At 37.3% G+C, this 27,819-nt stretch overlaps 1 protein-coding gene across 4 annotated transcripts; it reads left to right on the top strand.

Moving 5' to 3' along the window:
* Nucleotides 1–383: 383 nt before the first annotated feature.
* Nucleotides 384–27,514, top strand: LOC106541940 (inactive pancreatic lipase-related protein 1). Of its 4 annotated transcripts, XM_087725867.1 has the most exons (14): nt 384–579; nt 2,530–2,635; nt 4,002–4,050; nt 5,198–5,352; nt 6,974–7,099; nt 7,247–7,381; nt 11,175–11,283; nt 14,953–15,072; nt 15,168–15,287; nt 19,989–20,107; nt 21,623–21,752; nt 22,711–22,822; nt 25,080–25,247; nt 27,389–27,514. In XM_087725867.1, exons 3-14 carry the CDS (start codon nt 4,002–4,004, stop codon nt 27,450–27,452), a joined length of 1,407 nt encoding a protein of 468 aa, XP_087581993.1. In that variant the 5' UTR covers nt 384–579; nt 2,530–2,635; the 3' UTR covers nt 27,453–27,514. The 4 variants fall into 4 exon arrangements, with proteins under 4 accessions (XP_087581993.1, XP_087581989.1, XP_087581991.1 ...); XM_087725863.1 differs by lacking the exon at nt 2,530–2,635; XM_087725865.1 differs by lacking the exons at nt 384–579; nt 2,530–2,635 and adding an exon at nt 3,821–3,850.
* Nucleotides 27,515–27,819: the final 305 nt, after the last annotated feature.

Here is a 27,819-nt window from a genome sequence, read left to right on the forward strand (position 1 = left end):
TTTGTTGGGCACACCTCAGTGAATGAATGCAGCACATCAAGGCCTGCATTTAGAGCATTTTCTAATGAGCCCAATGCAGCATTTCCATGTTGGAAAAGTCAGCAGAACTTGAAATGCCACATGTTATGCTGTGAGAACATGCCATGGGTAGCTGTAGCTCTTTTTATCTTTCCAGAAGAGGCCCATGATTCTTCTTAGTGTGGCAAAAGGAACTGCTGTGATAAGGGAAAAAAAAGTTTTTTACAGCATCATAAAGGTCAAGATCAAATGTTTTCTGCCCAATTGGTGAAAGAGAATGGTGTGAGTCAACAGGAATCCCGCCCCTGGTAAAAGGTCAAATCCATGGAGGCATTTATATATATTAATAAAGATCCTAGGAATTCCTGCAATCTGGTTCATCTAATCTGAGTATATAAGAGCCAGAATAGTTAGGCTGCAGTCAAGAGGGAAATTCTTTCTGGTCACAGCTGAAGCTCACACATCTTCAAGTTGCCAAGTTTGAAAGACACTGGCCTTCTGTTGGTGAAAGAATCAACTGGATGAGCTGAGGACACCAAGAAGGTTGACAGCTGCAGACTGGTAAGAGGATTGAAGAAAATCCACAATTGTCTGACTAAGATTTCAAGTGAAGCTGCTGGAAGGAGAGACTGACGAACAAAATCAGCTTTGTTAGCAAGGCAGCCTTGCTCTAAATACTACCCCAAAGCTTGCTAGATTGGTTTAAGAAGAAACTGTGAGCCTTTTGGCTTTTTTCCCCTCCACTCTGTTCCACTCTATCCCTATTTCTCCCAGGAAAGTGAAAAGAAGACTAAGTAACATTTAAAAAGAGGAGCTGAATTGGTTTGTTTAGTTAGGCTTACACTAAAGTTTTCATGCTAGGAATAGTCCATTATAATAAAAATGGTTGTGCCGGTACTAGTTTGAATATAGCAATATATTTCACTTTAATTAACATCTCAGCTCCATGTGTGTCTGGATTGGTTACTATTCTTAGCCACTCTCCCACATTTATCTCCTTGCCCATTTAAGCTACTGAGTACAGCCTTAACATTAAATAGAATCACAGTTGTGCTGGGTGCAATGAAATCTAACCTGGAAAATGACAGTAATAAGATTTCCTTCCTGAAATCTATTTCTTCCTCCAAGTGGGTAGGGAAGTTGCAAAATATGGTTTCTAGGGGTAAAAATGAAGTTGCTCATTGTTTGTCAATTGGAGGAACATCTTAACAGAGCAAGGAAACTGTAACAACAGCAACATACATTAAATCAGTGTTTCTCAATCTGAGAAACTTCATGAGGGTCTAAGGCAGAAGTGTCAAACTCAAGGCCCATGGGCTGGATCTAGCCCAGGGGTGGGTTGCTAATCCCGTTCCAACCGGTTCGGTTGGAACGGGGCCGGTGGCGTCCTCATGCACGCACGCAGTTCACGCATGCGTCTTAGCGCCTGCGTGATGCTCCAGCTGCTCGCGGAGACTCCCGCAGGCGCTGTATGTGCCATGCGCCTGCGTGGAAGCGCAGTAGCCTTCAAAGACCGGTAAGGAGCGCGGGCGGGCGGGTGGGCCCTTCGCTGTTCCCGGAAGTTACTCACTTCTGGGTTCGCTGACCAACCGGTTCGTGGGGATCGCCACAAACCGGTTGAAGCCCACCCCTGATCTAGCCTGTGGGGTACTTAGATCTGGCTCACAGAGCTGCCCTGGAAACAGTGAAGGACTGGCCTGTAGTGCCTCTGTCAGCAAAAATGGAGCTCCATGTTCGTTGGCGAGGGATGCAGGAGGCCGTTGCAGGCAAAAACGGAGCTCTCCCTGGTCTTGTCTTCCTCGCTGGACACAATGGATCCCACCAGCCCCTCCTGGGCCACCATGGGTGCCCCTGACACAAGCTGGCCATGCCCACCCAGCCCCCTGAGGTCAAACACAACCCTGATGCGGCCCTCAATGAAATCAAGTTTGACACCCCATTGCCTAAGACAACTCGCTGTGGCCAACTCAGCCTGGCCAACTTGCCTCAGCCAATTTGCCCTCGCCAACTCACTGTGGGACAATTCAACTCAGGATAACTCAGGAGAGGGACAAGTGAATTGCAGCAGGCCTTGTCTTGCTTTAGGTTTGAACAGTGGTGGCAGGGGTAGGTTTCAACCGGTTTGCGGCGGTCCCCACGAACCGGTTGGTTGGCGAACCCGGAAGTAAGTAACTTCCAGGAACGGCGAAGGGCCCACCCACCCGCCCACGCTCCTTACCGGTCTTTGAAGGCTTCTGCGCTTCCACGCAGGTGCATGGCACATACAGCACCTGCACGATTCTCCGTGAGCAGCTGGATGGCACATACAGCGCCTGCGCAAGTCTCTGCGAGCAGCTGGAGCATCGCACAGGCGCTAAGACGCATGCATGAACTGCGCACGTGCACGAGGACGCCGCCGGCCCCGTTCCAACCAAACCAGTTGGAACGGGATTAGCAACCCACCCCTGAGTGGTGGGATTCAAATAATTTAACAACTGATTGTCTGCCCTAATGATTTCTTCCAATAACCAGTTCACCAAACTGCTCAGAAAGTTAACAACCGGTTTTCCTGAAGGGGTGCGAACTGGCTGATTCCCACCACTGGGTTTGAACCTTCTCAAGTTAAAAGTCCTTGAAGGTGAAGTTTGCTGCAATTCTACTTGTCCCTCTCTTGAATTATCCTGTGGTAGGTTGTCCTGTGGCAAGTTGCAGCGAATTTTTTCACAGTGGTTTGGCCATGGCAAGATGGTGGGGGTGAGTTGTCCGATTCCAACTTTAAGATGGGTGGACTTCAAGTCAGCAGCTTGAATTTTGGGAACTAAAGTCCACTTATCTTAAAGTTGCTAAGCTTAAGAAACATTGCATTAAATAACATATTCAATTTATACTTATACTCAAATCAGTGATGGGTTTCAAAAATTGTTCGAACCTACTCTATGGGTGTGGCCTCCTTTGTGGGAGTGGCTTGCCGCCCATATGACCGGATATGAAGATGCCGACGACACTTGTCAGAACCACCTTAAATTACCTCACACACAGCATTGGCATGCATAAGAATATGATGTAAACTTGTTTTTTAAAAGGCATCTTTGGTTTGCGTTAAAACAACTTCAACACACGCAATGTTCTGATTGCACCACAAATGCAGTAGTCATCCTTACCTTTCACAGAGGCACTGAGTTTTATAAATATGAGCATGATAGTGTAGAATAATCATATCCAAGGACCAGTGGTGGGTTTCAAAAACTTTTGGAACCTCTTCTTTAGGTGTGGCCTGCTTTCCGGGTCCACTGGTGGAACCTCTTCTAATCAGTTCGGTAGATTTGATGAACCGGTTCTACCGAACTGGTGTGAACTGGTAGGAACCCACCTCTGACTCAAATTTTACAATCTTCAATGAGAAAGTAAGAACCGGCAAGTATTAAGAACCAGTAAAAAGTATTTCAGCTATATTCCTGTTTAGATTATGGAATGTATATTAGAGTTACTGAAAGCATGCATTTGGAGTCTTTTCCTTCCTTTACATTTACATATTATTTAATACTTATTAATCAAGGAATGTAACGTAAAGAATTTTATTGCCTTTAAAATTATTACATAGGGAAAGAAGGCTTCCAGAATAACATTTAACTAAGCATTTGTTCTAGAAGTACCGCCAAAAAAATACCTCAATGATTTGCTCACCTAGTTTCCATTTTCACTATATGATCGTAAGCTTTGTGTATTTATGATAACCTCTATCTGAAACATACCTATTTAGTTTCATGAATAACCCTCAAGGAGGTGGTGCTTTATAAAAGGCCAAGCATGTTTAGCTTAAGCCTTTGTCTGGAATTCAAGCAAAGGCTAAGCAGTAAGTCACAACTTATTTCATCAAGTAAAATTCTTCAGTTGCTATATTTTCATTGCTATAACTACCTTAGGTGTAAGTTAAAAATTAGTATAAATTATTCTTAACACCCATACATCTGCTTTCTCTCTCTTTCTTTTTAAAAATATTTTAGATGCTTGCCTTTTGGACCACGCTGCTTTTACTGTTCCTTGCAGTTAGAGGTAAGAGCTGTTTGTTGGTTTATCCGTGTTTTGTATCAGCTGATGTCAGAACCTCTCCATTAGATAATTAGGAAAGAAGACCACGAGACTCCATGAGTAGAAATCAAGTGTACTTTTACTAATTATAAATGATTAAAGGCATAGCGAAGCGAAGTCTGATTATTTAGGCGCGAAAGCAATTGATATATAGAATAGCCCATTCCCCACCCCTTGGCATCACAGCTACAGTCCAATCATAATTCTCCCAAGTGTCAGGTGTGAGATAACTTCAAAAGGCATCATGAAGATGGAATGTCGGTGCCGTTAGTCCTGGCGGGAATCTCCTACGCATGCGTAGTCAGACAGGCAGCTGAACTCCAGAACCTTCCTCCAGCACAATGAGTAACCCCTCCCAAATACCATGCCCTCCCTCCCCATTTCATGGCAGTCGAAGCAACAGCAAAGCAGAGGCTGACAGCTGAAGTGTCAATACTAGGGAATTGTATTGTGAACCATTAAGTGTCAAGCTGAATGATCTTGGGATTCCAAAGTTCCTTTCCTGTAGTAAATAGAAATGTTATTAGAATTCCAGTCCTTTTGCAGGATTTGTGCATTTATGCAGTTCCAGAATTGCTTATCCATATCCCTTTCTTGCCTATTGAAGAGGGGAAAACAGGGAAAACCTAACCAAAATGGATTACAAGTGATGTTATTCCTTGTGAATAAAATTGATTTCCATGTAGCAGAAATTAATCTACATATCAAAGTGATGTAGAGCACTGAGGTCCTAACTCCTTCCCATACAGTTTGCAAATTACTTTCAGACTTCTTTTCATTCAAGGTTAGATTAAACCATATTGACTTCAGACAATTTCCCAAATGACAAGGGAAACTAGGAGAAAATGAATGATTACGAAGTTTGAGAAAGGAATGGATATCCTGCTGACATCACTACCAGAGAAGATATGCTATAGATCAGTGTTTCTCAACCTTGTCAACTTGAAGATGTCTGGACTTCAACTCCCAGAATTCCCCAGCCAGCATTCGCTGGGAGTTGAAGTCCAGACATCTTCAAGTTGACAAGGTTGAGAAACACTGCTATAGATGGTAGAATATGAACTTTTGCTTCAATTACTCATGCCTTAATTATCTGACACGTATATAACAGGCAGAGAAGTTTGCTATGAGCGCGTGGGCTGCTTTACAGATGACATCCCATGGTCTGGAACAGTGGAACGACCCATCGCACGACTCCCTTGGTCACCTCAAGAAATAAATACACGCTTTCTTCTGTATACTCGAAAGAACCATGAGAACTTTCAGGTGAGATTTAACTTCCCTCAACTGAATTTTAAAACATTTTGGAAGAACCATCTTCCAATAGTTTGATCATATATATCCAAAAATAAGGTTATATAATATAAAAGTTTATTAATCATTTTCTTGGTTACATTTGGTTTAGTAATATACAACCAACGTCCAGTATATTTTTAAAATAGTTGACTTATTGAATCTTTACATACTTTACCTTGTTGCCTTTAATAATATAACTTATGCTTGTTCCAGATGAGAAATGTGTAATGTATTTGATTCGGTGAGTAAAGTGTGAAGTGCATAAAAAGAATGAAGTTCAGATTTTACTCTCCTAAACACTTTATGTAATGATGGTGATGGTTATCTTCGATAAGCGCTCAAGGGATTCCCATATACTTTTTTCATTTTTAGTTTTCTGTGAAACATAATAACCAATAATATAATAAATTGCTTATTATAATAATAAGCAATAATCAGAAAACTATACAATTCTCTAATCAAGGAACTACCAAGGAAAAAGTCAAAGCCTCTACCAACCCTGGCAAGGCAAGGGAGCCGAGGTGGCTCAGTGGTTAAATGCAGCACTGCAGGCTACTTCAGCTGACTGAAGTTCTGCAGTTTGGCTGTTCAAATCTCACCGACTCAAGGTTGACTCAGCCTTCCATCCTTCCAAGGTGGGTGAAATGAGGACCCGGATTGTTGGGGGCAATATGCTGACTCTGTAAACCGCTTAGAGAGGGCTGAAAGCCCTATGAAGCGGTATATAAGTCTAACTGCTATTGCTATTGCTATGTAGAAACAAGAAACAAATCCCACACTCATTAGTACTGATTCTCTTACTTAGTTGTGTAAAGAAATGTTTCAATACAAACAATCAAGGTCAGACTCAGACACTCATAGGACTCCATAGCATAAATAATAGTGTGACAAATGTACATGCCTTAGAGTATTTCAAACAACCAATACATTTATAGAACATCTACAAGCAAAATTATTTAACTCTTTTTGCATCTGCTTTATAAAGGATAGACATTTTAATAAAGCCATACATTTAAATACCATCTAGGGAAAAAAATGAAATGACCTATAGTGGTTGATAATGTTATTGAAACAGCATTTGAAATAAATACAATACTCTCATTATATTTATTAATGGATTCAATTATGGTCTGAAACACCAGAAAATACTTTTGTAGACAACAACTCTGGCACTGAGAAAAAGAAAATATATTAGTGCTGCAGAAAAATGAAAAGAAATCTACAACATATATATTTGCAATACTTTGGTTGTACAAGTTTAATATTAATATTGGACCCAAAAATCTCCATCCATACTTAACTAACTAATGAATGAAATATTAATATTTCCAAAGGGCTCATGAGAGAAGTGAAATTGTTTCAGTTATGACAATGCTTAAGAGTAGAGAAAAAAATAAATGCTCTCTCTTTCCCTCTCTCTCTGTCTCTCTGTCTCTCTGTCTCTCTGTCTCTCTATCTCTCTCTGTCGCTGTCTGTCTGTCTGTCTCTCTCTCTCTCTTTCTCTGTGTGTGTATTTGTGTGTGTGTGTGTATGTGTATGTATGTCTGTTGTTCTCTACCTAATATTTATTTAGATTTTCATATTTTTACAGGAAATCACTGCAATTCATCCAGAAACAATTGACAACTCCAATTTCAATCCCAGCAAAATAACCCGTTTCATCACCCATGGATTCATAGACCAGGGAGAAGAAAAGTGGTTATCAGATATGTGTAAGGTACAGTAATTAAAACATTTATATTGTGCCTTCGTTTGGAAATCTCTTAATACCCAGACAGATAACTAGGGAAAGCATCTAAAGAGAATTCAGGGTGTGTGGTGGCTCTATCATTTCCCTCAATTTTATTTTTGTATCTCTTTGCAGAGAATGCTTCAAGTGGAAGATGTGAACTGCATTTGCATAGATTGGGTCAAAGGTTCCAGATGTGCATATACCCAGGCAGCTAACAACATCCGAGTGGTAGGGAGTGAAGTGGCTTATTTTGTAAATATCCTTAAGGTAAATGAGTTTTCAGTCATTAATTCATGATTATGAATCTTATAAATAATGGAGGGCTTTAAGTTTCTGTTTATAGTTAACAACAATATTGATACTATTTCATTATCCAACATGGAATAAAACTACAGGTAGTCCTTGGCTTACAATTCATTTAGTGACCATTCAAAGTTACAACATCACTGAAAAAAGTGACTTATGACCGTTTTTCACACTTAGCATTGTATCATTTCCATGGTCATATGATCAAAATTCAGACGCTTGGCAACTGATTCGTATTTATGACAGCTGCTGTGTCCGAGGATCATGTAATCTCCTTTTGTGACCTTCTGATAAATAAAGTCAACGGAGAAGCCAGAGTCACTTAACAACCGTATTACTAATTTAATAATTGCAGTGCTTCACTAAATAACTGCGGTAAGAAAGGCCATAAAATAAGGCAAAATTCACTTAACAAATGTTTCATTTAGTAACAGAAATTTTGGGCTCAATTGCAATGGTAAGTTGAGGACTACCTGTAAATTGTTAAAATTTAATTATTAGGAACGTACTTTGTTGGAGAAAATAAGGGTTTGTAACATCTACAGCAAATCATTGTGGATATTTACTGTATTTTGACAGGAAATAATCCTGAATTTAGCTATAGAATATAAAGTGTTGCAGTTATACCAAGAGCTTTTGTTAGAGGATATGCTCTTGAACTTAAGCAGAGTGCTGGAAGAACACTGAAAAGCTAACTAGGGAGAACACTGCATTAAAAAAGACAAAGATGTTGGATGCAGATTAGAAACTTAACCCAGCTATCGAGAAATACTAGTTGACACTTGCTGTATTTGAAGGAAAAGCTAATTTAGGAAATACTCAAAAATAGAAACGCCTCCTTTCTGTCTAAACCAGTGTTTCTCAATCCTGGCAACTTTAAGACGAGTGGATTTTAACTCCCAGATTTCCCCTGCCAACAAGACTAGCTAGGGAATTCTGGGAGTTGAAATCCACCCATCTTAAAGTTCTTAAGGTGGAGAAACGCTGGTCTAAACTACAACTTGAAATTAGGGAAACATGAGACAAGAAGAGTTCCAACACTCATTAACTTAACAATAGGCCAGTGTGAAAGTAAGAATAGGTGAAGGACCCCCACCCTATGTACCAGGTGTCACTTTCACATGGGTTTATGAGTACAAACATCTGCCATGGTAAGGAGTAGGGGGTGGAAGTCAAAAGTGGCAAGATGGAAGTTGCAATGTTGTGACCAGCTCCTTATATCATATCCATGTTATATTGACCCAAAGACAGAAGAGTGGGGCTTTAAGGAGATTCTTGGTCGTCTAAGACCTGGTTGTCCCAAAGATGCTTTTTTCCCCAAAAGGCAACTGGACTTTGTTTTTCCTTGAAGACATTTCATTTCTCATTCAAGTTCTGACTCTCTCAGAATTGAAGAAGCTTCTTGGATGAAAAGAGAAACATCTTCAAGGAAAAATGAAGTCCAGTTGCCTTTTTTTGAGTGTGGGGAGCACCTTTGGGAAAAGTGGGGTTTGTATCACATTGCTGTAATTACCATCTTGTATCTTTTGATCCTCCCCGAAGGAGCCGTATGGTGCAAAGAGGTGATGGAATCTCCAACATGAAGTTAAGGGAGGCTTATTGCATAAGTCTCCAAATGCAGCATGTGTGAGATTTATATTAAACATGCAGAGGAGTTTAAAATTCAAAGCAAAAATGTTCATATTGTTTAGAAAGGCAACTTTTCATTGCTGTTATTAATTGCTCTATGGAGAATTTATTTCAAAATAACATGGCTTCAAAAAAATTACACAGTATTTGTGCCACTTCTGCCATGTAACAGCTTTAGAATCATAGGAGTAGGGTAAATAACTAGGGTGAATAAGGCCATGATTAGAAAGGTTGCACGATAAGCTACACATGTCATGGTAGGTATCTGCCCCCCCCCCCCAAGCCCAAGCTACAGTGCAAATTTATTGCCTGTATTGAAATGGGTGCAATTGTCAACTGAAAGCCCTACATGGCTTGGGACCTGGATATCTGCGGGACCGCCTCCTGCCACATACCTCCCAATGACCTATAAGATCTCTCAGGCTGGGCCTCCTTCGGGTACCGTCGACCGGGCAATGCCAGTTGGCGACTACTCGGGGGAGGTCTTTCTCTGTAGCTGCCCCAGCCCTGTGGAATGATCTACCCTCAGAGATCCGGACCCTTCCCACTCTCGCGGCCTTCCTTAAAGCTACTAAAACCTGGCTGCTCCGGCAGGCCTGGGGCTGTTGACCCCAAATACGGTCCAGCCCCACTTAGAACGGAGTGCATGGTGTGTTTTAAATCTATCTTTTTTAAATCTATCTTTTCTTCCTTTCTTTTTGATTTACGTTGTATTGTAAGCCGCCCGGAGTCCTACGGGATTGGGCAGCATACAAATGTTATTAAACTTTGAAACTTTGAGGGGCACATGACATGGATTTTGTAATTTGTTAACTAACACAGTTATTTTGTATTTTAATTTGGCTTATTTTCTCTCTCTTAAAATAGTTTTCAGGTTCATTACAATTGGAATGTAGGAAAACTTTCATCCTATGGGTCTGTGGATTGATTAGATACCTTCTAATATTCCTAAACTGAAAAGATAAGTTACAGAAGGATGGCTGGATACTATCTCCTTATGAGAAGTTTCTACAAGCATCTGGTTATCTAACTTCAATCAAGTTTTGTAGTTGATTTCCTGTGCAAGGATTAGGAGTTACTCTTATCTTGGCCAACCAACTTTTCTCTTTCATTCTTCTTTGTTGTATTAACTATTAAAAAAATGTAAGATGGGTCTTCGGGTTCTCCTTTTCAGGGAGACCTCACTTTATCAGGATACTCTAATAAATTGTTTTTAAATGACCTTCCGACTAGGTTGCTTATTGGGAAGGTCAACCAAGGAAGAACCTAGGGTCAGATTTGGCTATCAAGCCCAAACTAATCTCTATTATATGTGAACATGTGGGAGTGGCAATATTTTGGCAGTCATCTCAGACCCCTCTGTATCTTGCTTGGTCTGTCCAAAACTGCATATTGGTTACATTGCAAGAAGAGCAAATGAGAGATGGAATACTGAGACCTAATTGAAATCTATCTTTATGGAGTTTCCTATTTGTAAGGGCATTTCATAGTCAGGACTCATATGCTACATACAGATAACAATGAGAGGGAGTAAGCTGGTTGCTCTAAACTTTTAATAGAGTTGGGAAATTTATGAAATTAATTATAGTCTTGTTTTGCAACTTTGGACTCAGACTAAAATGCAACTGCTTGTATGATGATTTGGCAGGGATTTGGTAAATGATTTGCATTCTGGTCACACTGTAAAACAGACAATTACAAAATCCAATAATTCTTTTATCAGTTTGATCATAGCCTATCCTTACAGCTTTCTAGGAATCCTGTCTTGGATTTCTGTTCCTAAGCAAGGTATGGATTTAAATTGAAAGTAGCATAAAGGTGCAGCGACAGGAACCCCAAAGATATTAAATTACAATTCTTTGTCCACCTGACTACAATATATTTGTACACATTTGGGCTCTGTACTGGGTATGTGTTTGGGTATCTTTCAACTGGTTCTATGATAAATTCAGCACCTGCATAATTATTTAAGTACTTTATCTTAGAGCTACTAGCTCACAATCAATTGAGGTTTTGTGAAACTACTGCCATCTATGATTTAGGAAAGGTAAAACATGACTGCAATTGCAAGTCACAGAAATACACTTACAGAGCTAACAAAATATATGATGTTCCTTTACATTAGGAGAAATATGGATACCCTCCCTCCATGGTACATTTCATTGGTCATAGCCTTGGGGCCCATGCAGGTTCTGAGGTGGGAAGCAGGATAAAAGGAATTGGAAGAATCTCTGGTAGGTTGATGCAATGTAGCACCTATTAGTAGGAAAACAAGTATTGCTGAATCTGAATCTAAGCTGGAAAGTACTCTGAACAAGTACTGTAAATAATTTTACTGAATTGAGATAGTGAATGTGAGAATGAGGCTACATTTAATATATGCATAGTTATATATCTTTATATCCCTCCATGTTTTCTGTAGAATAGCATCTATAAGGTTAAGAGGATTATCCTATTTCGTATGATAGGTTGTGCTGTTAATTAATGAAAGGGATTTTCTTTTTTTTTCCTTTTTTTATTAAATGTTTTTTTAGTTTTAGTTTAAAGCTGGTACAACATCTTTCTTAATATATCAATCAATTACAGATAATACAGAAAAAAAACAAAGACAACAATCAGAAAAACAAAACAAAACACAGGTATCTATTATGAAAAAATAGGAAGTATATCAACTGGTTACAACATGTTTTGGTGCTTCTCTTCGATTGACTCCTATTAATTCAAGTATCTTAACTCGAATATTTGCCATATCAACATCATTATACCTCCGGTTTTAATTATTATAATTATTTAAACATCCTTCATCCTTAGTTATGCTAAGGAATTAGTCCATAACACATGCTGGCAGTTCATTTACTTATTTGTAAAATCCTCTATTATCATCAAATCCTCATATTCTATTTTAACTAGACATCCATAATATTCAATTATATCATATATCCTAACATTTTCCCAATATTGATTAACATTTAATTATATGGATTTTATTTAATTTTTTAATAGTGCTAATTATTATAGTTAATACTCTTTATGTATACCCTAAAGGTATTTTCTCATATCCAATTGTTAGTTATCATATCGACTCCACATTATATACATTACTATTAATATCAATTATTATTCAGCAATATCTGTTACACAAAAAAGCAATTAGATTTAGCTAATTTTCAGTTATATTCATCAATCTATCAACCAATTCCAAATTATATATATTGCTATCTGTATCAATCATTATTCAGCTATATCTATTACAAGTTGAAGTGATCCAATCTAGATTTTATTTTAGCTAAACATCCATAATATTCAATTATATCATATATCATAACATTTTCCCAGTATTAATTAACATTGGATTGTATGGATTCTATATAGTTTTTTAATAGTGCTAATTATTATAGTTAATACTCTTTATGTGTAATCTAAAAGTATTTTCTCATATCCCATTGTTAATTATCATGTCAACTCCACATTATATACATTGCTATCAATATCAATTATTATTCAACAATATTTGTTACACAGAAAAACAATTAGGTTTAACTAGTTTTCAATTGTATTCAACAATCTATCAGCCAGTTCCAGATTATATATATTGCTATCCATATCAGTCATTATTCAGCTGTATCTATTACAAATTAAAGTAATTCGATCTAGCTAATTTTAATTTTTATTGTCCCATCTGTCAGTCTGTGTCCCTCCAGCCACAAGGTTTTCTCCGTCCAGTAGCCATTCGTTGAATAAATTTACCAAATGTTTCCATAAGCAAGTCCAAACAAAAGTATTTCGGCACCTTTGGATTCTGAATGTCAGTGATGAAGTAATAAAGTTGTTCTTGGTTTATAAAGCTTCCCAATTTAACTTTAATTCTCAAGGGTGGATTCTCCATTCCTTCTGCACACTGTCTCTTTAAATGAGTCGTCTTTATGGCTTCCCCCTTCTTCTCTTCCTCTGAGATAGACCAGACACCATTTCTCACATTTTCCGTTTGTGTTTCAGGAACATTTAAGCATTCAACGTTCTCAGTTTTAGCTTCATATTTTAGAATAAATTGATCCAGTTTTCTTTCCAATCTTTGGTAAGAATGAAAAAGTTCTCTACACGCAGAGAAAAGAGTCTGAAATGAAGTCTTGGAAGTATCTTGGGACGCCATGATGTGTCGTAGTTAAAATAAAGGCTCTCTTTTTTTTTCCCCAGAGGCTTCAAAGCACTTTTTACTTTTTTTAGTCTCTTACCGGCTGTCAATCTTATCTAGTTGTAAACAGAGCTGGATAGTAAAGTAATAAAAATGTCGAATCGTGACGGGCTAGTTAGTAGGAAATAAGTTTTACGATCCACTTAGGGAGATTCAGAGGGGGGAGAATATCGCGGAGTTTCTTGAAGCATTTAAAAGGTAGAGTAACCACCAGTCATAAAACCATTAGAAAAGCTAATTCGCCGCTGATCTTCTGTTGTTTGGTTTTCAATTAGCTTAATTTTTAACAGGAACAATCTCTCTTGGATAATAAAATCAGCTTACCAGATGATATCACTTCTTCCATTCTTAGGGGCGACCTGCAGTTTCAGTTAGCACACAGCTAATCCAAAAAGGAATTGGCACGGGGAGTTAATACCCTCCCCCAGAGATTTGCGATTATCTCTGGGGTCCTGGGTCCCTCCCCACCTCCACTGTCGTCTTCGGGACAGCTGGGGTTCAAAGAACCCGTCCAAAAATCCTTTGGTATAGAGGAATTTCAGGAGTAGCCTAAAACTCCATCTTCTCACTGCTAAGCCCCGCCTTCTTCCGCAATGAAAGGGATTTTCTATTCATGGTACAAAGGCAAAAGGTTTAAATACTATTAAAATGAGCATCCTAGATGAAAGAAATGATCTGAGAGGCCAAATGAAAACTATGTTTACACAAACTATTTCCATTGTCTTACTTGCTGTTTGATTGTTATCTTGGTTCTCAAAAAATAAGGCAACATTTATAAAGAAATTTGCATGGCCTTTTAAAGCAAAGTTCTAATCAAAGTATTTTACCATGATTTATACTGTAATTCATTTCTCCCAGTCCCTGTAGCTGAATTTCTCAATAGGAATTCTTTATTTCTAGATCTCTTCAGAATATTCCTATTGGTGTGCAGAATTTGTATATCTTGTTGCTTTTTTATATGTCCTTGCTCTGGAAACTCCATTTTGGACAAGCTTGTTTTAAAATTCCTTGCACTATCTGCTGAGAAATTAACCATTACGGTCTTCCACATTAGCCCTTTTGTCTTCCTTTGCATATTTCTTACATTTTTTTAGACTGAAGCTAGAGTTTGGAGAAAATAAATAATTTTATTTTTTATCTATTTCACATATGTTATGCATATGGACTATTATGATGCTTTCCAACTTGTATTTATTGCAAATGGAATTTATTTTTATATTGAGCATTTTCTAACATACATATTTAGGATGCAACATTATATAGTTCAATTTTTCATACCATACATTTTTTTTTATGTTTTCCCTTTCAGCCAACAACTGCATTTAAAAAGTTAGAAACTGTTTTAAATAAGTTGTGTCATTACTGTTTTTGCTCTTGGGGAAATGAATTTTCATTGTTAATTTTTTTTTCCTCACAGCATTTTTTAACTTTCATTTAGTAAAACAAGCATATTAATTATATAAAGATGCAATGGAAAAAATCTTTAGTGTTTCTCTTAAAGGCCAACAGGCCCTGTAAGACTTTCTAGCTACAAAGGTTTATGAAATTCTGAACTGATTTCAAATAAATACTTTTAGGAGCATTCTTTGACAATTGTGGGCTGACAGGAATTAGGGTTCGTCAGGCTTAAATCATTATAGCTATATAATTAGTCCAGAAATCTTCATCATCTCCTCTTTAAATCATATATTTAATGTTTATACCATTATAGGACTAGACCCTGCTCAACCTTACTTTCAAGGAACTCCACCTGAGATCAGATTGGACAAAGAAGATGCTGAGTTTGTTGACGTGATTCATACTGATTCAGCACCAACTATTCCATACTTAGGTAAGCTGACTACAGAATACTGTAGTGCATAATATGTAAGAGACAAGCATATAACCTATTCAAACACAACACTGTTTTTTAAAATCAATTTTCAGGGTTTGGGATGAGTCAAGCAATTGGACATCTTGATTTTTATCCAAATGGAGGAGAACAAATGCCAGGATGTAAGAGAAACGCTCTTTCACAAATAGTGGATATTGATGGCATTTGGGAAGGTAGGTATCATCTCTGCAAAGAAATATTCAACGATAGTACAGAAATGCAAATCTTACTCCATTATATCCTAGTCGCCTAGTGTGAAATATAATGCAGTAAGATTTGCATTTCTGTGCTACAGAATCCCAAGCTGATGTTGTTTTGATGTGCTGGGGCCACCAGGATTTCTAGCCAGAATGGCAACTATAAAAATTTGAAAAGTTCCAGCATAACATGGGGAGGTAGAATCAACGTATCCACATTTTCAAAATAATAAATCACAAAACTGAAAAAAAAGATGTAATAAACATAAGAAAGAAACTTGACTACTTTGTTTATAAAAAGGTTAAATAATTCAGAGCTTTTTATTCAGTAAAAGCAGGAGAGAGGGATGAGGGGGAGGAACACATACAGATATACATCAAAAGCATTCTATTTTTTTAAAAAAAATATGCATTGTATAAGGGTGACAACTACAAAGTAATAGATTCTGCAGCTGATCAGAAATGGATTTTGCTCGTATTCTTTCTAAGGTTGTTTTTAGGGAAATTCTCATAAATGGTGTGCTTTCTTAGTTACCAGATGGCCAGTGAGTAAATGTTATTTCTTTGTACAATAATTTCTCCAGCAGTTTGCAGCTTTTGTATGGGAAGATCCCATAATAGGCAACTCTCCCCTGAAAAAAACATGAAAAAACTAACCTTTACAATTATCCAGCCATATATGCGATAAATAATTTCTATAGACCATTTGGGCTAAGTCCTAGAAAATTCTGGACAAAAGAGAGTCCTATATGTTGTGTATGCATGTATGTATGTATGTGTGTGTGTGTGTGTGTGTGTGTGTGTTTTATTTGTGCTGATAAATAAATAAAGGGAGACTAGTATAGATCTATTTCAAGCTATTTAGCTCTCATCAACTAGCCATACCCTTACTGGGATTAGAACCTGTGCTGTATTACATTTTAGGCAGCACAGGTTCTAATCCCAGTAAGGGTATGGCTACCTGATGAGAGCTAAATAGCTTGAAATAGATCTATACTAGTCTCCCTTTATTTATTTATCAGCACAAATACAACACAAATGTAACAAAGGCAACAGTAAAAATATTGGGTTTCTGTCTGGATGGTCTCTTGTGACTAGCCGATAGACAGAGAATGGAAGCAGTAAACTTCCTCCCATATTTGGGCATACCAGGGGCTGTGACAGTAAATACATACATACATACATACATACATACATACATACATACATACATACATACATACATATATATATATATATATATATATATATATATATATATGGGTGATGGTGTTAACTTGGTTAGAACTGACTTGGATTTGATTACCTTTGTATCGTTGTCATTTAGTACTGTTTATCACATAATTTCTTAGATAGAAATAAAAGTTTTTCAACAAACAAGCTATACACTAGCTATAAGGGAGGTGATGGGCAACAGTTTAAAAACTGACTTCATCAAGGAAAGATTAACAGCCGCTCTAAATCATGGCAGCTAGATTTTGCCCAGTGGGCTTACATTAGAAAGTGACCCTCTATTGTTTATAAAGCCATGATGGTGAATCTATGGCACATGTGCCAGAGGTGGCATGCAGAACCCTCCCTGCTGGCAGAAGCACCGTCGCCCCAGGTCAGGTTGCTGTAGTGTTTCTTTCATGAGCTTCTGTTTCCTGGCAATCGACAAAACAGAACCTCACAAAAGAAAAAGAACTTGCCATGCTGCCAGTGTTGGGAGCCCTGCCTCCCAGATAGGCTTCGGATCTCTGCTGTGCAAATGCACCTTTCAGTTTGGGTCAAGTGTGCATGTGTAGTTTGGGCACACAGGGTCTAAAAGTTTCACCATCACTGCTATAAAGACTCGGTGCCTTCTCAATAAATTGGAAGGTCACCCATATATTTTGGTATGAAATCAACTGTACTATAATTTAGTGGCACCCAGTCAGAGAGTGCATGGTCTTCTGGAACAGAAGGCAAGGTGTCAAAAACTGTGTGTTAGACATGCTGATTCAAATACCCCTAAACACACTGTGGCCTCAGCAAAACCCTTAACCCCAGATACCTTCTTAACCATTGGTCTTAGTAATTAATCAATCTTTAACTTTCTTTCACTGAAATTCAAAAAGAATGAGAAAGTAAAGCATATAGTGAAGTATTTGGATTTCTGGAGTAGCTAGCTTTTTATTTTTTTTATCTTGCTATTTATCGTCTAAATACAATTTATAGGAGAATGCTTCCCCCCCCCCCCCAGTGCATTCAGACAGAGCAATGGAGCAAAACATCAGATGAAAGTTTTGCTGTAGTGAGAAGTTTCAGCATTGCCTCCTTTGTGGCTGCAATGTCTATGGAAAGCCAAGGGACAGGGACTTTTGCAATTCTCTTGTAGTCTTGTTTGCATCTTTTTTACAGGAAATATATTTCATTTCAAGTTAACTTTTCGGCATGTATTTATGAAAAGACATGCCAAATGAAAATTTATGAAATGTTGCATCTGAAACTGCTAATATAAATTTCAAACTTCTCAGTCTATACACAGACTTATATGAAAAATAATTTGATTAATATTTTTTACATATTTTATGTATTTGTCTTCAGACATACTACCTTGGGTTGTTATTGGGGGGGATGGAGGAAGAAGGAGATTTAATATGTTCAGTTCTTGGAAAACAATAATCAAGAGAGGATAACATCCAAATAAAAATCAAATAAGTAATGAAATATGCTGTACAGCTATGAAACCAGTTTGATTTCTGCCCCTTATTTAACTGTTTCTAATATAATTATCATTAGAGGTTTGTCCGACTTTTCTCAAAATCCCACCAGAATAAAAATATAGTTTTATCCACAGCTCAATAAACTTTCAAAGCATCCCCTTTTCTATATTGGAACAAGTTTCTTACTCTCATCATGGAATGAGTAGGTCGAGGTTTCTTAAGCCAGTTTTACATCCTGGAAAACGTTATGTACCTTGTCAGATTGTTAATAATCCTAAAATGCTAAAGGCTTGAAAGGATAATAGATGCACTCAAGATTGATTCCAGCAAACAATAAACAGCATAGCTTGAACTAGGTATGTTCCAGCTGTGCTTTGTGATTGATATTTTTCATTTATTTGTAAGGCTCCCAGAAATGATGAAGTACAATAAAATACAGCAAATAAATACATTGCTATGAAACAACTGCAATTACTAAACAATTTTTCAAACCCAGAAGAAAACTTAGTAGTTAGCTAACCTAATCACTAAGTAACAAATGTATACCTGCCAATTTATTTGGTTCTGAAATAAAGACCCTTTTTTGTTGTTCAAACCCCACAACCCACATTTACCATTCCTAAATGACTCGCTTTCACAAAACCAGTACCGAATGCAACAATTAACATAGCCCTTTCCCAAGGCTAAAGCACTGCAGTGGATTCCATAACTGCGTTTTGAAATGTTCATGTATATTTCTTAGATATTTTGCTGTCCGCCAATTTGTTGACACTTTTATTAACAGCACCAAACTCCCCGAAATAAATTGTTCTCTCTTAACACTTCTGGTGATCAGGGGTTTGGGCAGACTTGACCCAAAACATTTGAGCACTAAGAAGCTTTTAAAGTCTATTGCATTTCCATGTCCAGCCTAATTCCTATATGCTACCTTACATTATGAATCCAGCCATGGAATTTAGAGCATATATTTCAAAAAAGATATCTGTGTTTCTTTTTCCATGTGTCTTTACAAATCTCTGCATTTTGCCAATTATGAGAATCTTGTACTATAATTATATTGGAGCAAATGCAAGAATACTATTTTGACAATAAAATACTGTTTATGATAAGAAAAATCGTTGACTGAAACATGGAAGTTCTCTTAAATCTCAGAGCTTCTAGCATCCTGTTTTAACAGTTTCAGATTTATACTTTGACTGTTCTTCCCCCAATCTCTTGCTGACAACTTCTTTATCCAGTGGTGAAAATGTTCATAGAAACATCACACCTAGCTAATTGGGCAATCTCCTGCAATGGGCTTTATTCTCTAGGACCACCCAACCCATGTGCCAGTCTACTGTCTATTATGCTTATGCTCACATGTGAGACTTTCTGAGGCATTTTCAGACACAATGTCCCTCCCAAATCATGACTTTTCTGGTAAATCAAAGACAGTAAGTAAGTGTAGAATTGTAAACAAATCTTTCCTTTGTTGGCATAAAATTAATAATTAAGTGATATGTACTGGATTAGACAACATAGTAAGAAAAATGAAAAGTTTCTAAAACAGGATAACTGCAGAAGTCTAATATTTAGATGTACTAATCATGCAATTAATTGTTCACTGTAACTGTCATTACTGCTAAAATAGGATACTCTTAAAAGGATAATTTAATACATTCAAAATGGGCCACTTCACTCAATCTGTCTCTTTTAATTCATTAAATATCAATTTCAAGAATGCTGCTTCTTTAAACTACTACTTTTAGTAACTGCTACTGATCTTTCGACTGCACTTCTCCCAACCAAAATATTATGCATGTCCAACTTCTCATGGAAAGGTTTTAAAGAAATGTTTCAACATTTGGCAAAGGTAATAAAGTCATGAAAAAAGTTGAGAGAATGGCGTTGCTCCAGAACCAAGGAGGTACGTGTAAATTTAATATTCTTTAAAGCACTTGATAGGAAGAATCAAGAAGTATAGCATCTAACATTTCTTTCTGCTCCACAGGAACCCGTGACTTTGTGGCCTGTAACCATCTACGGAGCTATAAATATTATTCAGATAGCATTCTATTTCCAAATGGATTTTTGGGCTACCCTTGTGGAGCATACAACTTATTTGAAAAAGTATGTTATTTGCATCATGCCAAAATATTAACAGAAGAATGTAGTCTTTTGGCTTTTTAATTTTTTTGTAGCAGCATACAAGGGATTTTTTAAAAAAATCATCAGACCATCAGTTTACAAGAGCTTCTGTTGACTGACGTCTCCACTGCTTTGCCCTTCTCAGTCCTTAGGGGTGTTGCTTAATTAGTGACTTTCTCTTCTCCCACCCTCCCCCAACAACAAAATGTAATTACAAAAATTACAAAATGTAATTTACAATTATGGCTCAAATGACTAACTGCAATTTGCACCTGCTTTCAAAACAAATGCAAAATTGCATGTTTAATTCTGTTTTGGCAGTCAAGGCACAATTTATGGGTCGTCCAGTTGGCTGCATTGCAAACTAAGACAATCAGCTATTTGGCAGAGTGAACCACAAGAGGTGCAAGCATGCAGATTTGAGCCTCAGATGTGTAGAAATGAATTATATGAACATTAATATTTTTATTTGGGGGGCTGTGCAGAAACCTGGATGCTGAGAATGGAAATATGATTTTGGGGAATGGGGAGAGTATGCACATTGCATCTCTCAGTATTCCCTCAAATCAACATGCTTTGTCACTACATGAACCTGGGAAAAAACCCATCTTCTTTGAGTAGTTGCTAAGAACAAGAAAACGCTAAGTTTCATTCTCTTTGCATTCAGTTCTTTCCACATTCTTAGTCCAGGAATGAATTAACTGAAAAAATAATCAAGCTAGAAACAGAATGTATAGGGGCAGGCTAATTAGAACTGTAGATAATTCTTGAATAACCACCTAGCACATTTGACACTCTTTTTGAAAAGTGGTTGTAGGCTTCATTAAACACTTAAGTTAAATGTCATGTTATTTCTTTGTCAAGATCTAAGGCAAGAATGCCATAATTCAGTTCTGCAGAGATCTGGATTCAAAGAATAAAATGTGATTTGGAGTATGCATGGATTGATAGGCATTTTGCATCAATTGGGAACATCACAAACCAAGGGCCTGTGCCTCTTTTCCAGAATCAGCTGTACAGGGCAGCCACACAAACGTATACGAAATTGGAAATGATTTAAGGTACCTAGGTGCCATGTGCAGACTTACAAAGCACAGCTCTAATATATAATATGGATTTGTTCACGTTAATAGCATGTAAACAATGTCACAGCTGGACAAAATATAAACTTGGTGATGAGAGACATTCTCAATTCATAGAGATAGATAATTAAGGTTTAGAAAAGATGAATTATGCTGAATTTTGAACTTTCAGGGTATAAAGTCTGTATGGCTGGAAAGGAGCATGCTTAATAATCTTCTGATTATGTTTTTTTTAAATAAATACACAAATATATATCTCTTGTAACATGGCATAAAATTTATTGTCTTGAACAAGGAAAATTACTACTCATTTAGTAGTACAAAGGACAGAGAAAGAAAAAGATAGCATAATTAGCAGCAAATGTGAAGGAAATGAAGAGGATTGAATATTTTCCTCTATATATGCTTTTATTAGGGCACCTGCTTCCCGTGTCCAGCAGGTGGATGTCCTCCTATGGGTCATTATGCAGATCGATTTAAAGACAATATCACTTCTGAATTTACTAAGCTTTATTTGAACACTGGAGACGCCAAAAACTTTTCCCGTAAGTGGGGGCTGAGAATTGGAGATTATTAATGTTTGTTTTCTTGCAACTGTGCATGTTGGTGTTTGCATATACTTAGGTATACACATACATATGTGCAAGCACGCAAAGGCACACACACACACATGTACTTTCACCACTGGGAGAGAAGAAAACCATATTATCTTCCAGATGCCTACCAAGTTTTGTTTGGGTTGCAATAGGGATAAAATTGCAATAGGGAGAGAGACAGACAGACACACACACACACACACATACACACAAAGAATTTGGGTGGTCACTCCTATACCTGGGAGAGAAGATGAATATCTAACATTAGCTCTTCCCTAAAAGGAATGAAAGCTAGCCACGTTATATGTTTTCTTCTGCAGATTAGATCACTAAACATCAGTTAGGAAGTCCCAAAGTTGCTTTTTCAAGAGGCAACTGGACTTTCTTGTTTTTCTTTGAAGATGTTTTGCTTCTCATCCAAGAAACTTCCTCAACTCTGACTGGATGATGGGGAGTGGAAGAATTTATATTGCTTTCAGACAGCTGGTCATTTGCATTCTTTTAGAGAGTCATTGAGGCCACCTGGAAGTTTATCTGTGACCTTGGGGTCATCTTAGTAGTGCAAATGGCTGTGGAGCCTTCAAAAACTTGGAACTTTCGGCAGTTCCAAGAAGAGGAAGAGGGGTAGGAGATGTACATTTAAGCTATTTATGACATTAATTGTGGGGAATCTAGCCTATGAGCAGATTTCATACATTTTGGATATGTAATTCAATACATGGATTCTGGAAAACTATTTTTGTTGCATGTGAATAATAAAACAGGATTCTCCCTCATAATTAAAACTAGCTGACGTTTTGGGTCTTCAAAGTACAACTCATTTTGTGAGTTTATTATAATATTCAATTTTATTAGTACTAGAAACTTGCTTGACTAAAACCAAATTCTCATTAATGATGGTGTGCAGGTTGGAGATACAAGTCATCAGTCACACTGTCTGGAAAAAGCAGCGTCTGGGGACACATAAATATTGCCCTGTATGGGAGCGGAGGAAACACAAGGCAATATGAAATTTTCAGGTAAGTTTTGAGAAACACCACATCTAAAATAGAATTTTATAGTTGTTATTTTCACTTTTCTGATGTTCTTTCCTCATCTGAGAGGTGGATCCAATTATTTATTTTAAAAATAAGATAAATAACAATATGCACATTATTTTTAACACCACAGAATATTTTAAAAAATAGTTTCCTATCTTCAAGATTTTTTTGGAGGATAGTTTATTTATTACTCAAATTTAGATTCAATATACTGTATATAATCCAACCTTTTGCAAGGAAGCAAACTGCATTTAGCCAAGTATAGTAGCAACAAAAAAGAAATGCAAGTATATGGGCCACAATTTTCTGCTATAATAATATCCTGACTGCATACATTTACTTTTCCAATGAAGGAAATTGATAAAAACAATAAATAATCCTAATCTATATTTCCACTCTAAATACAGCTAGTCTTCGTTCAGTGATCACAATTGGGACTGGCAACTTGGTTGTTAAGCAAAGCAGTCACTACATTAAACCATGATTATGCTTGGAATCTTACTTTATCTTTTTTCTTTTTTGCCTTAAAGACCTGTGAAGGTTGTAAATGCAAGGATTGATCCTAAAACTACCTTTTCATCACTATCATAACTGTGAATGGCTGCTAAATGAGGCAGTCCCTAAATGAGGACTACCTGTAGTTTAATGTAAAATGCTTTCAGACAGTATTTTCACTTATTGCCTGTTGACAACTTTCCTGTATTAACCTACCGCTTGTTCTTTTAAAAAAATCAAATATTTATTTCAGTCACAAATATGTATAAAATAACGGTATGAAATTACAACCATTTCGATGGTATCAATGAAATTTTAAATATTCTAAAACCTGGTGCTACCCACCTGATTCTAAATTATTAAAACCCTAAGAACATTAACATTAAGACCAAGAAGTGACATATGGCAAAATTTATCATTAGCTGGCAATCTAGAAACATCTCTCAAAGAAATCAACAAAAGATATTGGAATCAACAGGTAGAACTGGATTCTTCATCTTGCCAGATAATAAAAATAGAATCTGGATTCGGTTTTATCCACATACTATGTAGAATTGTGCATGTCAAATTTGTTCTGGATTTCACTTTTTTTCTAAATAAAAAATATTTGAATGATATGTAGAATAATCTTACAAGATTATCCCTGCCATAAAATGTCCTTTCAACAAATTGAGATTACAGCTCCCATAATTTCTGTTATCCCATCTGGTATTCCAGATGGATGGAAATTCCAGGAAGTGTAATTCAATTGATCTGAAATGCATTTATTTGAGGATTTATCTCAAAAATTATTTTAAGCACATTGCGTCTTCATTTTAGTATCTTCGTATTTATGATTGTCATTTTCTCCAAAGGATTTTTAAAATTACATTTTCTAAATTATTATTATTATTTTAAGTTTCCACTTGTCATTTGCTGTGACTGTTTGAATTACAAACTGTATTATAATTCGACAAACATGTCACTTGCTACTTGACTAATATTTAGCTGAGCCAATAACATGTTAATACCAGAAAGTAGTTTTACCAGCTGGAATGTATTAAATGGTTATGACAGGTAATTATTTCCATTTAGATTGCATTTAATCTGACTCTTGCAGGTTTTTCCCCTCTTCAAGGGGAAAAAACATATTGCAATATATTCATATGCAAATCTATATACTAAATAAATTTTTGAGTCCTGTATTTTTTCAGATGTTCTTCTCTCAGATGTACTAAATTTTAGCAATAGCAGTTAGCAGTTAGACTTATATACCGCTTCATAGGGCTTTCAGCCCTCTCTAAGCGGTTAACAGAGTCAGCATATCGCCCCCACAGTCTGGGTCCTCATTTCACCCACCTCGGAAGGATGGAAGGCTGAGTCAACCTTGAGCCGGTGAGATTAGAACTGCCGAACTGCAGATAACAGTCAGCTGAAGTGGCCTGCAGTACTGCACCCTAACCACTGCGCCACCTCGGCTCTTGACACAAGCTATTTGGCCCATCATCGTTTTGGTAAACTTCAAAGAAACTATAAACACAGTAGACAGGTTAACTAAGAAACAGTTTTGGTTAAAGTGAATATCTCATACAAAGTGTAGCTATTTTTTAATGCTGGAGTTATGCTAAAACCAAAAATAAGTTACATTAAAAAAAATAGGGCAAAGATCCAGGTGCAGACTGGGAAAAAATGGATGCATGTATGTATAAATATAAAAAGTAATGAAATGACTTTATTTGTTTTATGTTGTTTTGTTTTTAAGGGGGAGGCTCAAACCTGGTGAGATTCATACCAACCAAATAGATGTAGAACTTAAGGTTGGAACCATCACTAAGGTTAAATTTATTTGGAACAACATTTACATAAACCCAACTTTGCCCCGACTAGGAGCAACAAAGATTACAGTGCAAGATGGAGAAACTGGGAATGTGTATGTATACCCTCACTAGTTCAAGAACAAGTAATAAAAGAAACATACTTACTATTTTCAAATTAAACTTACAAAAGTATTTATATCCTACAGCAGTGGTTCCCAAACTTGGCAACTTTAAGCCTTGTGGACTTCAACTCCCAGAATTCTCCAGCCAGCAGAGCTGGCTGGAGAATTCTGGGAGTTGAAGTCCACAAGTCTTAAACTTGCCATGTTTGGGAACCACTGTCCTACAGGTACATATGTGGGCCTTACAGTTTTACATAATTGTTTGTATGTTTGTATACAGTACGTACCAAATTATTCTAAAGCTAGTTTAGTGGGACAAACCTGGCTGAAACTCTCAGCTATCATGAACACTCATTTACACTGGTTTAAAAAGAAGATTCTGCAAATTCATTCAGAGGAGGGTAATCAGTGACCATTAGGTTTGATTATTGCACAACTCCAATATAATAAGCAGCATATTATAAATAGCTAATTCTATGCAAGAACTCAAAAAAAGAAGTCACAAATGCATCTCTTCGACCATAGAGCTGAAGAGAATGCTAAAGTAGATTGGCCCTTAGCCAGATTCAGAGTATTTATCATCTTACAAAAAGCTGTACGTATCTGGATATAGATGCACAGATGTGTTATCTAGCTCAATCAAGTTCTTCTGAAATTCCTTCTGTTTGTCAAGGGAAAGTTGGATGCCCAGCAGGTTGTATTGTATTGTATTGTATTTGGTTTATTTGTATGCCGCCCTTCTCCAGGAGGGACTCAGGGCGGCGAACAACTCAGGGGGGAAAGGGAACATAAACAACAGTACACATAATTAAAATACACGAAAATCACACAGCCATACCAGTCGAGAGGGGAGGGGAACTCATCAACCCCAGGCCTGCTGGCACAGCCAGGTTTTGACGGCTTTCCGGAAGGCCTGGAGAGAGGTGAGGGTCCGGATCTCCGCGGGGAGTTCATTCCAAAGGGCCGGAGCTGCTACAGAGAAGGCCCTCCCCCAGGTAGTAGCCAGATGGCATTGGCTGGTGGACGGAACCCGAAGGAGGCCGATCCTGTGAGATCTGACGGGTCTTTGGGAGGTAATTGGCAGCAGGCGGTCTCTCAAGGTTCCAGTGGAATGGAGAGTTCACGATTTCTAGGAGCAGGGCTCAGCTGTTTGACTCCACACCCTCTCACTGTTCATTGCTTATGTTCTCACTGCCCCCAGTTTCATCCATTGGCTAGCTGTACCAGCTTGTTTTTTTACAGCTATCATGCCTACTGGCATGTATATGATTTGAGAATTAGGCTCATCTCACTGGAGAATGAGAGTCTAACACTCTGGGATAAGGAAAGAAGAGGACAGAATTGGTTATTGCCATTGGACTCAACTTTTGCCTAATTTAGATACTGAAATGAATGGTCCTTTCTCACTGTGTTTCCCAGAGCTAATTTCCTTTACACTGAGTCAGACAAAGTTGCATGTGAAGGAGACCCGCTGAAAACCATGGGGAAAGTGTCAAGTCTATATTTGGTCTTGTTGATCAGAATCCTAACATAGCTGATCTTGATAAAGTTTCTTTTGTTGAATTGTGTGAATCGGGAGCATTGGGTGTGTGAGAAGATTGTAACAGAACCCGTGACAGAGTTTGATGAGAGATCAGTAAGAAAAGCAGGCATAACAGTCCCTCTTGATTACAATCCATCTTAAGCACAACTAGATAGAGAGTTGTAGCCACAAGTATCTTCTTTGAATATTAAAAATGGGCAATTTTTCTTATTCTTACTTTTCTTTCTTTTATAATTTTGTACTAAGTACAAAAATTATAAAAACAAATGTACGAAACTAATCGTATACCAATTTACTGTATACCATATACCAGTGTTTCTCAACCTTGGCAACTTGAAGATGTCCGGACTTCAACTCCCAGAATCCCCCAGCCAGCGAATGCTGGCTGGGGAATTCTGGGAGTTGAAGTCCAGACATCTTCAAGTTGCCAAGGTTGAGAAACACTGCCATATACAATACCTCAAAAGTGATTTTGAATTAATTACATTTCTTGAGAGTCGGTGATACAAAAATTTTAAAGTTCGTGCTAATGCAAGAGTGATATCAAAGCATATACATTAATGCCTGCTTTTTTTTTTTAACTTTACAGATTCCATTTCTGCGGCAGTGAAACTGTAAGAGAAGGTGTGCTGCAAACACTGACACCATGCTGATCTTGAAATGTGGAAAGCTTTTATGCAAATCTTAATAAAAAAATAACATTTCAAGCACCTTATATATTCTTATGCCCAAGTGACTTTAATTTTAAAGATATAAGAGCTCTTTTCCTTCACTGCCCTTGCTCCCGTTATGCCAAAGGATAGAGTTTCTGTCATTCTAGTAAGAAAATGACATGCAAAACCATAGGAGTATTGGTGCTTCTGTGCCCAAGTCAAGTTAGAGCTTATCCAGATATTTTGTCAGCATATGGGACTGGGCCAAATTATTACATTGCATTAAACAAAGACAAAAGACTCTCTAAGTCCTGGGTGAAAGTGAAATGAACCTGCAATTGCACCTTTGTGTAATAGTGGTGAAATA

The sequence above is a fragment of the Thamnophis sirtalis genome, unplaced genomic scaffold, assembly GCF_051295495.1.
Source record: "Thamnophis sirtalis isolate CommonGarterSnake01/CBP01778 unplaced genomic scaffold, rThaSir2_p1.2 scaffold_11, whole genome shotgun sequence".
In the NCBI taxonomy this organism is placed as follows: Eukaryota; Metazoa; Chordata; class Lepidosauria; order Squamata; family Natricidae; genus Thamnophis; species Thamnophis sirtalis.